At 35.5% G+C, this 14,407-nt stretch overlaps 5 protein-coding genes across 9 annotated transcripts in view; 3 read left to right on the top strand and 2 right to left on the bottom strand.

The window, feature by feature from the left end:
* Nucleotides 1-2,588, bottom strand: part of LOC100183006 (myomegalin) — a 32,246-nt gene extending 29,658 nt beyond the window's left edge. For all 3 annotated transcript variants that reach the window (XM_018812504.2, XM_009860649.3, XM_018812506.2), the window contains exons 1-2: nt 2,505-2,588; nt 1,658-1,783 (exon numbers count right to left, since the gene is read on the bottom strand). In XM_018812504.2, coding sequence (XP_018668049.1) covers nt 1,658-1,710 — 53 coding nt within the window. In that variant the 5' untranslated portion in view covers nt 1,711-1,783; nt 2,505-2,588. The remainder of the gene's footprint in view (nt 1-1,657; nt 1,784-2,504) is intronic.
* Nucleotides 2,589-2,777: 189 nt separating this feature from the next.
* LOC100175266 (centrosomal protein of 76 kDa-like) lies at nt 2,778-5,399 on the top strand. The gene is made up of 2 exons (XM_002130607.4): nt 2,778-2,907; nt 3,094-5,399. The coding sequence occupies exon 2, from the start codon at nt 3,124-3,126 to the stop codon at nt 5,110-5,112; it is 1,989 nt and encodes a 662-aa protein (XP_002130643.1). The 5' UTR covers nt 2,778-2,907; nt 3,094-3,123; the 3' UTR covers nt 5,113-5,399.
* Nucleotides 5,400-5,489: 90 nt separating this feature from the next.
* Nucleotides 5,490-8,061, top strand: LOC100185451 (m7GpppN-mRNA hydrolase). The gene is made up of 3 exons (XM_002130585.5): nt 5,490-5,594; nt 5,756-6,066; nt 6,234-8,061. Exons 2-3 carry the CDS (start codon nt 5,804-5,806, stop codon nt 7,192-7,194), a joined length of 1,224 nt encoding a protein of 407 aa, XP_002130621.1. The 5' UTR covers nt 5,490-5,594; nt 5,756-5,803; the 3' UTR covers nt 7,195-8,061.
* A 113-nt stretch (nt 8,062-8,174) lies between these two features.
* LOC100180736 (protein-S-isoprenylcysteine O-methyltransferase-like) lies at nt 8,175-10,052 on the top strand. Of its 3 annotated transcripts, XM_009860648.3 has the most exons (6): nt 8,193-8,235; nt 8,287-8,561; nt 8,665-8,926; nt 9,274-9,363; nt 9,445-9,572; nt 9,688-10,052. In XM_009860648.3, the coding sequence occupies exons 2-6, from the start codon at nt 8,382-8,384 to the stop codon at nt 9,871-9,873; spliced, it is 846 nt and encodes a 281-aa protein (XP_009858950.1). In that variant the 5' UTR covers nt 8,193-8,235; nt 8,287-8,381; the 3' UTR covers nt 9,874-10,052. The 3 variants fall into 3 exon arrangements, with proteins under 3 accessions (XP_026691020.1, XP_002130716.1, XP_009858950.1); XM_002130680.4 differs by having other exon boundaries at nt 8,181-8,561; XM_026835219.1 differs by lacking the exon at nt 9,274-9,363 and having other exon boundaries at nt 8,175-8,561.
* LOC100183090 (triosephosphate isomerase B-like) lies at nt 9,999-11,835 on the bottom strand. The gene is made up of 6 exons (XM_002130754.5): nt 11,684-11,835; nt 11,474-11,597; nt 11,308-11,407; nt 10,857-10,974; nt 10,617-10,790; nt 9,999-10,247 (listed from the first exon to the last, which is right to left on the bottom strand). The coding sequence occupies exons 1-6, from the start codon at nt 11,790-11,792 to the stop codon at nt 10,129-10,131; spliced, it is 744 nt and encodes a 247-aa protein (XP_002130790.1). The 5' UTR covers nt 11,793-11,835; the 3' UTR covers nt 9,999-10,128.
* Nucleotides 11,836-14,407: the final 2,572 nt, after the last annotated feature.

Here is a 14,407-nt window from a genome sequence, read left to right as displayed (position 1 = left end):
ACAGTTCGAAGGGAAAAACACAGCCGGTAATTTTGACGTTTGAACCTGCTAACTACGCCAATTGAAAGATGACGATTAGAACTGNCGGCGGGATTATAACAAAAGAGTCGAATCGGGAGTTGGCCAACGAAGACGATTTGAGAAATGGATTAATAAAGCAATCCTATTTCCGCAATGGCGGCGAAATGACACTGGTTTTACATGAAAGGCGCTGCTATATCTCAAGGCAATGAAACAATTACGGGCGTTGGATTAGGGCGCAGTCGCCATCACCTGTGCGTGAACCATCACTGTCAAGCTAACTTGGCATACCGATCTCCTGAGTTATTAACTACCGCTCTGCATCTGTGTGGCTACTGGGACTCGGTCTGCCATTTAACTCGCAGGAGATCAAACGTACAATGCTTCTGCACGTATATAGTGGCAGAACGGAAACTGTTGGCTGCAACAGAACGAACGAACGATGCATCACACGTCAGGCGTGGGCAGGAAGAGACGAAATGAGAAAAAATGCAAAGCGTTGAATTAGCGCAGACAATCATATATAAACGGCAACAAAAATAGTTGAAACATTGATTGTTTAGAAAACAGCAACATGTTTGTAGCAGTAGTTTTCTCTCTTTGACATAAGTGACTTAACATTGTCAAAGACAATGTTTTGTTGCAGTACAAACTATTTAACTATTGAGTATAATATTTTATACAAAATTTGGATATAATTTAATTTCCTTTAAACTCTCCCATACAATCAGAATGCAACACAATGTAAATCAAACAACAATTATAAGTATAGTATATTCAACATTAATCATCTCAGTTTATTTATGTACACAAACAAAAATGATAAATTTAAGTAAAAAGCTGTTTTAAAACAAGCTGCAATGTGGTGATACATGTTGTAAACAGTTGTTAACACAAAAAATATATTGCAATTACAAAAAGTACAAATATTGATTGAAACTTGAAACAGTAACAACTTTTATTAATCCAATTAAATCTGCCTGTTCACCGCACCTTACAGTTACAACTAGTGCAGAAAAACTTGTCTGATTGGTTCTACTGCTGTTGTCTGTTTATATTTATCACATACCAAATTAAACTATGTAATTTTGGGATGTACATTTTTTACAAGAATAGAAGAATGAAAATGATATTACTTGACACTTGTCAATTGGTCATTAAAAGGTATTAACAGATTTTGAATAGTGAAATATATATTTAAAATAATCTGAAACAATCGTAAACACCTCATTATAGCAAGAGAAAGAAAGTAAAGGCCTACTTAACTTTAACTAATAAAAGTATAAAGAAACATCTACCATTAAATAACATAAGAACCCTGCAAATTTTTTGTCATCGAGCCAATACAAATACTTGAATTGTCACAACTGTACGGTCACCTTAAATAGTGCATGTCCACTATGTCCGCTTGTCCACTATTTTCAGTTTACTATGTCCGCCATGTAGTGAATATTGTGGACAAAGCGGACATAGTAAATGTTGCGGACATAGAAGACATAGTGGACATAGATAGACGACATAGTGAATATTGTGGACATAGCGGACATGCACTAATTAACGGGACCCCAAATGTATACTTACCAATTAGGCAATTACTACAAACTTTATCACACAATAAATCTGCAAAACATCTTACCTGAAGTCAAAGTTTATGGGAAGAGTTTGATCCTCGACCATGAAGGATTCCATTGTACACGGTTCCAGGTGTCGTTGTGATCACAGATGTTGGCTTATAGATGAAGACTCAAATCAGGAAGCTCAACTGGAAAGAATGTTAGCATGTTGATTATGTGGCTTGGTAATTTATGATAGTAACAATGACAATGTTTTTTAGTAAACATTTAGGAAAAACATTTGAAAAGGCTTTGTTATAAGCAAGGACCTTCTACTGAGAAAGAGTGTGGGAACGCAAATGGGAAAACAACATCTTGTGTGTGCAAATGGAATGTTTTACAGACTGGACTTATATTACATCGGAATGATTTATTGGTATATTTTAAATTTTACAATAAAGTCCTTCAATTATGCTTAATAATATCAATATTTTAAATTTTACAATAAAGTCCTTCAATTATGCTTAATAATAATACCAGCAAGGACCTTCTACTGAGATATAAGCAAGGACCTTCTACTGAGAAAGAGTGTGGGAACGCAAATGGGAAAACAACATCTTGTGTGTGCAAATGGAATGTTTTACAGACTGGACTTATATTACATCGGAATGATTTATTGGTATATTTTAAATTTTACAATAAAGTCCTTCAATTATGCTTAATAATATCAATATTTTAAATTTTACAATAAAGTCCTTCAATTATGCTTAATAATAATACCACGAACAGCGTCTTCGTACACATACTATACAGCATATGAAATTAAAGCTTAAATTAAAAGAAGAACTTAATAAAGTATACCATACGTAATGTCGTATTAAGTTATTCAACAGGATAATTTAAAAACATACGACGATACATATTACTCACCAACTACCAGAAAGGATTTTGATTCATTTGAACTTTCGCAAAGTGCGCGGTCTTTTTGTAATTTTTTTTTTTTTTACCTCCATAGAAATCACAACAAATGTGGCACTTTAAAAGGGTGACGTCAATATTATGGGGTGCACGTGCATTGAACAAGAAAAAAAAATATTACAAAACTTATAAATTTACCAGTACTTAGATATTATCACTAAACTGCATTTATATTTTAATTCGGTAATAAAGCCGCATTTACAATTCTGATACATGACAGTTACCGTCGGTCAGGAATAGCTATAAACCCAAAACCGTTTGCTGTTTGTTCTTCGTTTGAATGAAGTTTGGAAAGTAGCGAAGTTTGCAGCATTTGTTGGTGGCTGTTCGTGTGTGTATGAAGTGAAATTTGCAGGTGAGTTAAATGTATTTATTTCTAACAAAAAATACACCTTATGTACTTGACTTGTTCTTTAAATAGATGCATTACTCATACTTTATGCTACAGATATATTTGTAATAATTAACGTGAGTAAATGATGTGTCTAATTTTTTTAAATTACATTATGAGTCCATTACACCTTGTTTATGATCTTTACAGAAAATTCTTTGTTTGTGTGAACTGGAAACAATGGCATTGCCGGCAGAAAAAGTCGTGGAGCTCAAACAAATCATTCATAATCAGATGAATCAGGCAAATATTCATGACCAGATCAAAGACATTATTTCACAAAGTTTAAACAGGCAGGACCCCGGCCCAAGCGATGAAAATTTTGACATCACAGAAGGACAAATATTAAGTGACCTGAAACGAAGAGGTGTTGTTGAGGATATTCTGTCTAAGCTTCAAGTCAGTTCACCTATGTATTCTGACCACTATAAACCAGCCACCCATGAGCCTTCAGCAGATGAGTATGCACGTTCAAAAGTTACAAGTAAAGCAGCTGTGAATCCGACCCGAAGGTACATTTATTTTCATGTTTTAGCTGGTAAAGCTTTTCTGGAGCATGTGAATGCAACAGGTGGTGCAGGATGTTCCATGTTCAAGTTACACTTGCATTTTCGTGGGCAGCGATTTTCTTCAAACCCAGTTCCAGTTGCATGCGAGCCTAATTTAAACGAGGCATTTCTTCTGGAGTTGCATTCTCCAGATGCTGGAGAGTCATCTGCAATGATGAATGTTGAGAACATGCTTTCTATTTGTGATCCTGTGCATTTAGTGCTGACCAAACATGATAATGATGGAACTTCTTCCCTTATATCCTCCCACAGTTTTGAATGGAGAGAAATTTTGACTGAAAAATGTGGCCAGGTTCGAAAAACCATTGAAATGATGGGAGTTGGTGCTGAATGTAAAGTTCCAGCTGGTATTATAGATGTCAGTGTAGAACTTGTACCACCTGTGAAGAATGTATTGCTGCCCGATATTTTAGATGCACAACTGCAATTAGAGAGACAACGTGCTGCAGAGAGAGATCGTCTCTTTGTTGTTTATGCAAAGCAGTGGTGGAAGGAATACTTGGAAATACGATCCGAACACGAAACAAGACCGGTCAAAATATTTTCTCAAGATGAAACTGGGGTAAATCGCCTTGTGTGTTCTTATGTTTCTCCCCTGCAAGCTGGTAGGCTGATCACAAGTCCTAAAATGGCTGCGCGCTTTGTGAGCGCTATTCCATGTGAGAGCAATTCTTTTGGTGGTGCTGGTACCAATGCATCTAATTGGCAAACCACTCATTCATTTCTCTGTGCAAAGAAAGGTAGTTCTGAAGATCACAGCAACTTACTGTGTAGTTTACTGCTCGGATTTGGCCTTGAAGCCTATGTTTGCAGTGGTAAAAAGTCAAATAAGGCTGTTTGTACTTGGGTTATGACCATTCACTGTGACGGGAAGGTTTATTTTTGGGACTCTACCACTGGTCAAAGATATACACATCAAAGAGTTGACCCAAATGACCCACCTGCCACCAAACAACCCACAAACAAACACCCATTCAAGTCAATTGGTTGTGTGTACAACAATGAGCATTTCTATGCCAACATACAACCTTTGAACATTGTAGATACAACTAAATTCAACCTTCGAAATACCTCACTATGGAAAAGCATGCCAACAGATGCGATTACATCAGTTTCTGGAAACCTGTACCCAAGCATCTGTAGCCCTTTACCGAATCTCAAACCCCCCTCCTTAGATCCCGCATTAATGAGTAATACTTTAGAAGTTTCCCTAAAGGCTCAAGTCTTGATGCACCGAAAGCATTTGGATTTGTCAACTGAATGGGACAACCACCTGAGTTACATTCTAACATCATCACTTGGCAGTTATGAAATTGAACAACAAACTGGGATTCTTAACGCAGGAAATGATGACTTTCAAGACGCAGTACGTCGATCTGTTCCTGAGGGCCACACATTCAAAGGCTTCCCTGTTCAATTTCTTCATCGTGACCCAAGCAGAATAATCTCTTCTTGTCTCAAAAACACAATATGTTCTGAGATAATTGAATGTCGTGGAGACCGTGTGCGTTTAGCTGTACGTGTTTTGGTTTCTTTGTTTCCAGATGATGTTTCTGCTACTTGGGTTATGTTCGCATGCACGTACAAATCGGTGTTATAAACTTTGGAATCTCAGACATTAATCCACCATATATTATATTTCCCAAAGGTTGTTTACCAAATATGTGCAGTATAATGTTAGTCTGTATGACTCCATAGTTTCACATTCCTTCATATTAACAATACCATTCTTTATGTTGCTGCTATTATTATAGATATAGTAGAATATTTGCGTAATGCATTATTTAATTATTGATTTATTGTTGCTACTTTTTTATTCTAACTTTTTCTAGTTCAGTAGCTTATATTTGCTTCACTTTTGTAGTAAGTTTTTTATTTTCCTAAAAATATCAATGGTGCTTAATAATTTAGTGTATTTGTTTTAAAGGCAAACCACATTTAAAAGGAATATTTATATATGATACTGTAGAAATCGGCTTTTTATAAAAACCCTTTATATTTTGCAGATAAATTTTTACTTAATTACACGTAGGTTTTATAACTGAGAATAAAGATTGTTTTACTTTGCTGTTGATGTAACAGGTATGCAAATGCAACTTGATGTTACAAGTTCTGATGCTTAAAATTAATATGCTAAATAAAAAAGGTTTTAAGGTTTATATTGTATTATTATAAATCACATAATCAATAGATTTAGCCCATAACCCTACTCCCTAATCCAAGTTTTTTTATATTGTTTTTAGATATTTTCTCAGCATCTGCAAGCTAGAGGCATATGACACCAAAAAAACATGTCGAAATTAAAAATTAGCCCAAATGTGCTTGATGATCTGTGCAGCAGATTTCTGCTGAACATCCCTTCACAAGAGAAAGAGGATATGATTCGTTTGTGTTTCCAAATTGAACTCGCACATTGGTTTTACCTGGACTTCTTCAGAGCTGAAAATAATCGCCTACCTGACTGCAGGATGAAAGAATTTGCGAAGCTGGTATTTGAAACATACCCTTTCCTGCTGAATCCAAGTGATGTAAATGTAGATAAAGTATTGGAAAGGTATGTTAGCTAACTAATCAAGTTGTGGTAAAATTTTGGAAATAGATAACATAAAATGATTTTCGGCAAACCAAAATATCTGTATAAAATTACTCTAATCAAATGTAACTACACTCATATTAACAGTAACTTATTTACAAAATTTAATAAACTGTATTTTTGCACAGTTGGAAGGAATACAAACGAAGTGTTCCAACATATGGAGCAATCCTTATGGACAGTACGTTGGAATACGTCCTGCTTGTACAAGGGTTTTGGATCAAGGCCAGTTGGGGGTTTCCAAAAGGCAAGGTGAATAAGGATGAACAACCAGAGATTTGTGCTGCAAGAGAAGTGCTTGAAGAAACAGGATATGACATCACTAAGAGCATCAAACCAAATCAGTATGCAGAACATTTGTTGAATGAACAACTAAGCCGGTTGTATTTTGTCAGAGATGTACCTTTGGATACCAAGTTTGGTCCAAAAACCAGAGGAGAAATCAAGAATGTACAGTGGTTTAGCGTGAGTGATTTACCTGCTCATAAAAAAGACCAAACACCGAAGCAAAATTTAAATATAGCTGCAAACTGTTTCTTCATGGTCATTCCATTCATGAAGCAACTACGCAGATGGATTGCAGGCCAGAAATCCCTAGAACCTGAAGCTCCAATTACTAAACCAAAACAAATTTTACAACCCAGGCCAAAGGGTGAAAGAAAGTCTCAAGGTAAGGAGAAAGGCAGGAACTCCAATCAATCACCTCGATCACATTACAATGGATTTGGTTCGCCGGTCAAGTTCTCCACATCTCCAAGTCTCTCCATGGCTCCCAAGACTTCCAATGAAAAATCTTTCGAAGATGAGCAGATCAACTCATTTAAGCAAGGAAACAATAAAGCGCTTGAGGATATTTATGCAATTCGTACACTGAATATTAAACAAGAAAATCGAAATAAACCACATCAAGGTGGCCGTGGCAGAGGCCAATATTTGCATGCAACTAATCAAGGTGATGGTGGACTTTTTGTAGGGAAAGGTAAAAGTTTGCAAGCTGATTCATTGCCAGCTGCCTGGGTCAACTTTACTTTTGACCGAACATCACTAGAACGAGCAATTGTGAATTTCCATAATCGCAACAAGTATTAAGTGATCAATATTCTGAACTTTGCAATTATTTCTTACTTGCCATTCTTTACGGAAATGTTTTCTGCATTCAATGAGGGAATCTGCCGTTGTACAACATCAGTCATTTTGAAAAAATGTGTCACTATGCGTGCTCCCACTGGAAGTACAGATTTTACAAATTTTGAATTTTTAATATTTTTTTTACTACTTACACAGGGCCTTTTTTTCTGTGGTTTAATCCTTGTTAAAAAAAGCTTGCAACAAAAGTGTGAAGATGGTGCAATTTTTAAATATTTTACAAGCAGCCTATTTGTGTTAAGATTCTGAAGTGGGATTGTGAACATGTCATTTTTTTGTGTAAGAGTCCAGTCTTACTGTACATCCATGTTATACACTGTGCCTTTTCCTTTGGATCTTTTAATGGATAATTACACAAACAAGTATTAATTGTGGCAATTCAAAACAGTACTAACCCACGGCATTTTGGAATGCTGGCACTTATTTGACTGAGCTTTCTGTTTCACTTGTGTAACTGGGACCTTTTAAAATGGTGTAAGTTTAACTTGTCTCCAGTGTTTTAATAACTATTATTTCAAATCTCTGGACCTACAACGAACTTCCAACTAGAATATGTGAGAAACTAGTGCCTTTGTATAAATGGTACCCTGCTTTTAGTGTAAGTTAAGTACACAATAAACTGTCATGTGCATGATTCTGCTTTCCCACAGTGCAGCAAATGATATTAATTTCAACCCGTAACTATGAAAAGTGTTTTACTTCATATTTACTAATAAATTGCTGATCTTTTTAGTATGGATCTTAATTTCGACATGATCGTGCCTGCATTGACCCATTCTTCGATAAAAAATAAATATAACGTTGTCGTTGTGCCTGTTTTCTTATTAAAACACAGAACCAACCTGTATAAAAAATAACAAACGAAGTCTTTAAACGAAACCCGTTGGATTTCTATTGCTAAAGTTTACTTTTGAACGTAATCATGCGTAGAGAGTATAGAATGTTTTCCGTATTTGGCTTTCCTGTGAGGAGGTAGACAGACACGTACGTTCAAAAAACACAGTTGTATATCTGTTTAATTTACAATTTGCTTAGGTTGGATGCAAAACTTCTAAGAAAGTAAGGCAAAAACGGCAATACTACAGGCCATAGTGAGAAGTTACCGATTTTATGTCATCACATTAAAGAGCATGATTATACACGCAAAAGTTGCGCTGCTTTCAATTTTCTCTTGTGCGTTATGGAGTCCGCTATATTGGATATGGGAAGGCGATATTGAAAATATCTACATTATCGTTGGGTGGATTTTGACCACTGTAGTTTCCCATCTGTGGCTTGCAGCTAAAATCATAAACATGCGAATGTTTTCGGTAAGTAATTAAATACATTGATTATTTCTTCATTGTTGCCACCTTTTAATAGCTCGAAAATAGAACAGTAAAAATAATTCCAGTTGTTCTAATGTCTTTTTAGGTTGCATGGAGATCCTACATGCTGACTGCATTTTTTATGATGGGTTTCAGCATTGCATACTTTGCATCTACATTATATTTATCATTTGGCCTATACATTTGTGTTCTGTCAACATTTCATATGGGTGAATACTTAGCCACTGCCCTGTTTAATCCAACAAGTATATCTCTCTCTTCCTTCATCTTAAACCACAGTCTAGAGTTTAATGTTGCCATGATTTTAAGTGTGGTGGAGCATTGGACATTACTGTACTTCTTTCCAGGTAAGATTTGTATAATATTTGAATTAACAGTCTTAGTTAAGTACTATTGTGTGCTGTAACGAAAGTTAGGCCAGATCTCTTTGTTTGCAAAGTGGTTAGCACGCCTGCCCGTAAACCAATGAAAAACTTCGAAATAAATAATCACCTACAAACTGTACAAAGTAACATACATGATAACTCGTAACCAGGCGTAAGGTGCATGAAACAGAACACCTGTGTTATAACGACTGTTGTTTTCCGGCCACGGGAGGATAAAGGAGGTTACACCTATTCATTTCTACATTCATATGTTTATATTCCTATGAGCAGTGAGCACCAATTTTATTCTATATAATATTATTATTTAGGTATAAAGACCATTCAGTGGCTAATATGGACTGGTTTTACGCTGTGTTTATCTGGAGACTTGTTTAGAAAAATTTCAATGTACACAGCAGGTACGGTCCTGGCAAATACTGTTGCAATACTCAGAATGCCAAAACATAATTTTATCATTAAAATTTTCCACATTTTATTAGGAAAGAGCTTTACTCATCTTGTTCAATATTATAAGCGAGATTCTCATAAACTCATAGTAAATGGAGTGTATTCACTTTTCCGTCATCCATCATATACTGGTTGGTTCTGTTGGAGCGTCGCAACACAGGTGTATATTATGCAGTACTGTATAGTTTTGGTGCCTCTACAATATTTTTAAAACTTATGTTTTCCAATTAAATCTCCAATTATTCCTAAATACGTTGCACAAAAATATTTTCCAGGTGCTATTACTTAATCCAATTTGTTTAATTGGATACACCGTTGCTAGCTGGAAGTTTTTTCAGGAGAGGATTTATTATGAAGAAATCACACTGCTTAATTTCTTTGGGCAACAATATTTGGATTACAAAAGGAGAGTTCCCAGTGGTATACCTTTTGTTTGTGGGTATAGTTTAACCCAGAGTTGACACCACAGCCTAAACACTCAGGTTCTGAAACCAAGATTCAATCCAATACTTCTCCTTAGTTAAACGTTGTTTTAGTTCTTATGAAATATTTTTTTGTATATGAAAGGTCCCATTCCATTTCCTACTTTGGTGCATAACGATTTTTATTCAAGAAATTATATGTGATTTATACAAATCAACACTGCACAACATGAACTTTCCGAAAAAGATGTAACAGCACTAAATGTCAGACTAAAGGGGCAGATAAGCACAGGATTATGCATTAGCTTTGATGATGTCTAAAAATTCTGGTTTCAGTGATGCACCTCCAACTAGAAAACCATCAATATCCTTTCCTTTAGCAAGCTCTTTGCAGTTTCCAGCATTGACAGAACCTAGAATATACAGTGGAAAAGTCTTAATCCAATAGAAGACAGCAGTGCATCAAAGTCCATAAAAATCAAATGGCAGCCAAATAGTTCTGTTTCTTAACTTGTGATTTCTATGGACTTTGCTTGCCGTTTTTTGTATTCCTATTAAGATTTAAAATAAAACTAGAAAACCAGCATACATAACCTTATATAATGATGAATTAAACCATGTTTTAATTGGCAGTGGTAATCTGATATTTTTTTCGTATTAATATGAAGATTTCAAATAAAAATTGAAAATCAGCGAAAAATATTAGATTTACCGCCATAAATAATTCTTGTTGATTTGGAAACATCATCAGATACATTATCAGCGAAAAATATTAGATTTACCGCCATAAATAATTCTTGTTGATTTGGAAACATCATCAGATACATTATCAGCCAACCACTTCCTTAGCTTCTCATGAACTTCTTGTGCTTGGCCAGGAGTTGCTGTCTTACCAGTTCCTATAGCCCACACAGGCTCATATGCAATGACAACTTTACTCCAGTCTTCCACATTATCTAATTAATAGAAAATATAGTTCAAGCAGGCTACAATCAAAATGTGTGTATAATGGATGGCATTACCTTTAATAAATGTCATTTGTTCAAACACCACTTGCTCTGTAACTCCAGCTTCTCTTTCATCAAGTTTTTCCCCAATACATGGAATTACACTCAAACCACTTTCCAATGCATGTTTCACCTGCAAACATACGCATAACAGTCAAAGCACCAGCACAAAGGGTATAAACTTCGAACCAATTTACACCAAAGAGTCCTCCATAATCTAGCTATTTAGATAACATGTATAACTATTATTTTTCAGTATGTATAGGTTTTGTTGTATATGCAAATGTTTTTTAATAATTTAAGAACCTTTCATTAAAGTGCATACTGACATGTCATCCACGGCACATCAAATGACATGTCCATCAAGTATGACTGTGTACAATTATAAATACAGAACCTAATATACAAATTTAATTTGGTATGTGTCCTAATGTGTGTAAAGCATATGTTCGTTAGAAGAAGTTACTTTTTGTCCAATCAATTCATTTGATTCATTGAATACATGTCTTCTTTCCGAGTGACCGAGGATTACCCAATTAACACCAACATCAGACAGCATTGCTGGGCTGCGGGACAATAGGTTTGTGTTATATTGCTATTATTGAAATTTCATGTTTAACTGTAACGCATACCTCACTTCACCAGTGTAAGCACCCTTAGCAGCTTTGTAACAGTTCTGGGCAGCAACTTTAACCTGGCTGGTGATTTTGTTGGTGACATAATCAAGATATAGTGGAGATGGAGCAACAACAACATCTAAACACAGATTCCAAGTGTAAGTTCACATTTTTACCAATAAATACATATCAAATAAAGCTCTTTATAAAAGATGTTTAGTTTACCTGTTTCAGGCGAATTCACAGTGTTAAGATTGGTAATAATATCATCCAAAGAGGATTTATTTCCATTCATTTTAAAGTTGCCTCCAACGAAAAAACGTCGTCCACTCATGCTGACAGATTATTTTTACAAACGTGTGCAAACTTGTAAAAAACTGCAAATAAAGTTCAAACACATTAAAGGGTGTTAATATAAACAAAACGTTTTTGCCAAACAGTTCATACAGTTAGCTTAACTATTACCCTCTTACTTAAACTCTGTGGTAATACCAATAGAATCTAAGCAACTCTGCCACCCGCAATATCATTCTCTCCCGCCCAACACCTTTCTTCCGCTCTATAGAAAGTAATGTTGCGCGAATGATTCCATAACGACCCCGACGCACGACCTTCGTCTGTGGTTTATCCACGTCTATGCTTAGTTTGTAACGAAATAAAACTCCCCGTTGTGAAGAGCGTTGAAAGGTATATTAACACATTCATGGCCTATTTATAGCCTTTAATGCACATTCCATCTTAAAAACAACTACACTAGAAGGTTTGCCAGTGGGAGCTGTAATAACTCAGCTGCATGAACAAGTAAAACACGTGTAAATACCATCATAATAATTTAAATTAACGATTAAAGACATATGATTGGTCATACAATTGGTCAGCTAATTAAATAATAAGTGTTTATATAAAAAATCGTAGCATGACATCAATATGAGAACATAAAAGGTGCATTTGCGTTATTCATCCCTGTTTTCAACGAGTTTTAAAAATTGCTTTTAAAAACTGCAGTGACAATTAACGACTACCGATTTACGTCATCAATTTAGGACTTTAGTGGTGACGTCATTATAAAAGATATTTTAACTTGGGTAAAACCACAGATATAATGCAGTAGGATGGGGGAAGATAGGACACTTTTAAGCTCTATTTTCTCGTCCCATTTAGTAGTAAACGAAGAACATTGAAAGAATTATAAAAGTGTATCCTTACGACTCCCATAGGCCGTTGTTAATTGTTTAAAACACGATCAGGATGTTTGGATATTATGTACCAAACGTGACCCATCTTCCCCCACCCTACTATAAATGTAGTACTGTGGGGTCAGATTGGACACCGTCAGCATATATATATATATATATCTTCCCCCACCCTGCTATATATAACTATATATTTATACGTAAGGGTAAAACCTAATCAATCGAAATTAAATTGTTTTCGTTCAGCCTAAATCAGTTGTTCCCAGACTTTTATATCTACTCACGTACCATGCACATTTTGGTTCATGCAGGGTAACGCGTTCTCGTACCACCTACATATAATTTACTAAAGGCTCGTGAACAACCAATTTCAAATAGTGAAATTATAGGAACCGCACGCATACGTCTTTCTTTCGGCGGGAATTCGCACCACAATCTTGGGACTGCCTTTCTTAAAGTTGCGTGCAAAATAAATGTAATTTGTTAATTAAACAGGGCGAAAAACAACCGAAATATATTCCAGAAGTAGCACTACTGTATATTTACGATGTTTTCCTCAACCAAGCAGCATGTTTATTACGAAATAGTGGGGATTTACACGTAAATTCATTGCATTATAATAGCAATTGTTTGGCCTGGCAGTTGATTATGACATAATAGCAATTCACACGTCGATTATATGCGTTATAATAGCGATTGTCCCCTTGATTATTTAGTCTGCAGGTGCTTGCAAACAAGTTGGGTATTTGCCTAAGTAATATATGCGCGTAAGTAAAGTATAGATATAGTTTGCAAAAATACTCTGTGAAACAACGTCTCGATTTAAAAAGTTCTAGTACGGAATATAGCAGAAAGTGTCACGTTTTAACATGGCGTATACTCAATACACGGCCTACAGGAATTTAATACACCTAAACTGCTCTGTATTGAGTAATTTATGTGAATTAAAATAATGCTTACAACATTCACTAAAAGATCATATGCGATTCTTTGGTATGAACTTAATCAGTTGCTCGCGTACCACCCGGAAGACTATAGTGGTACGCATATACCACAGTTTGGGAACTATACTGGCCCAAACAAAATAGTTTTAAAAACACACAAAAATAATGTGAGACCATTAAATACGTTTTGCCATATTAAAAAGTGAAAGTACAGTCTTGTAAAACTTATACTGTTTATATGTTTTATTATATATTCTATCTAAGTGAGAATCGACGCGGTTCACCACGGGGAGTAAAGACGATGGAATCGTGAAAGATCGCAAATAATGAATCTTGTAGCCAGCAAACATTGCAGCTCAGTTATATTAATATGCAGGAGAAAGTTTAATTAAATCGTGTAGTTAACCGTAAAAATACCTAATATGTTCTGTCGCTAATAACGAGCCCAGTGGCATTTATTTCGTGCGTAATTATGGCCTGTTTGGTCTGGAAGTATAGAATGCATTACTGAGAAAATATTCAATATCCAATCTCTGTATTACGCAACTTAAATCGTCTGACAAAGTGGTTTAGTTGTAAAATAGATAAGGGTCGGTACGAATGTTGCTGTATTGGAATAAACTGTTAGTTAGCCAGTGAATAAAACGTTTCGATGATAACCATGTTTACATATAGGCTTAATGTACCTAACCTTACGTACTAGTGGTACTAACCTTACTAGTAGTTAGGATATCGACACGCGTGTGGTGACATCCTGTTACGTTTATGATAATACACGTGATTGCTTATCAATGGGCTGCAGTGCAGCATCC

The sequence above is a fragment of the Ciona intestinalis genome, chromosome 7 (assembly GCF_000224145.3).
Source record: "Ciona intestinalis chromosome 7, KH, whole genome shotgun sequence".
In the NCBI taxonomy this organism is placed as follows: domain Eukaryota; kingdom Metazoa; phylum Chordata; class Ascidiacea; order Phlebobranchia; family Cionidae; genus Ciona; species Ciona intestinalis.
Note: the sequence above shows the minus strand (reverse complement) of the source record. Positions and strands in the feature narration are given on the sequence as shown.

Coding starts and splice junctions, on each gene's coding strand:
- LOC100175266 (XM_002130607.4), top strand. CDS start 3,124: ATGGCATTGCCGGCAGAAAAAGTCGTGGAGCTCAAACAAATCATTCAT.
- LOC100185451 (XM_002130585.5), top strand. CDS start 5,804: ATGTCGAAATTAAAAATTAGCCCAAATGTGCTTGATGATCTGTGCAGC. Junction 6,067..6,233: donor GTAGATAAAGTATTGGAAAG/GTATGTTAGCTA, acceptor ATTTTTGCACAG/TTGGAAGGAATACAAACGAA.
- LOC100180736 (XM_002130680.4), top strand. CDS start 8,382: ATGATTATACACGCAAAAGTTGCGCTGCTTTCAATTTTCTCTTGTGCG. Junction 8,562..8,664: donor TAAACATGCGAATGTTTTCG/GTAAGTAATTAA, acceptor ATGTCTTTTTAG/GTTGCATGGAGATCCTACAT. Junction 8,927..9,273: donor ATTACTGTACTTCTTTCCAG/GTAAGATTTGTA, acceptor ATTATTATTTAG/GTATAAAGACCATTCAGTGG.
- LOC100183090 (XM_002130754.5), bottom strand. CDS start 11,792: ATGAGTGGACGACGTTTTTTCGTTGGAGGCAACTTTAAAATGAATGGA. Junction 11,598..11,683: donor TGTGAATTCGCCTGAAACAG/GTAAACTAAACA, acceptor ATCTGTGTTTAG/ATGTTGTTGTTGCTCCATCT. Junction 10,248..10,616: donor AACAAGAATTATTTATGGCG/GTAAATCTAATA, acceptor TGTATATTCTAG/GTTCTGTCAATGCTGGAAAC.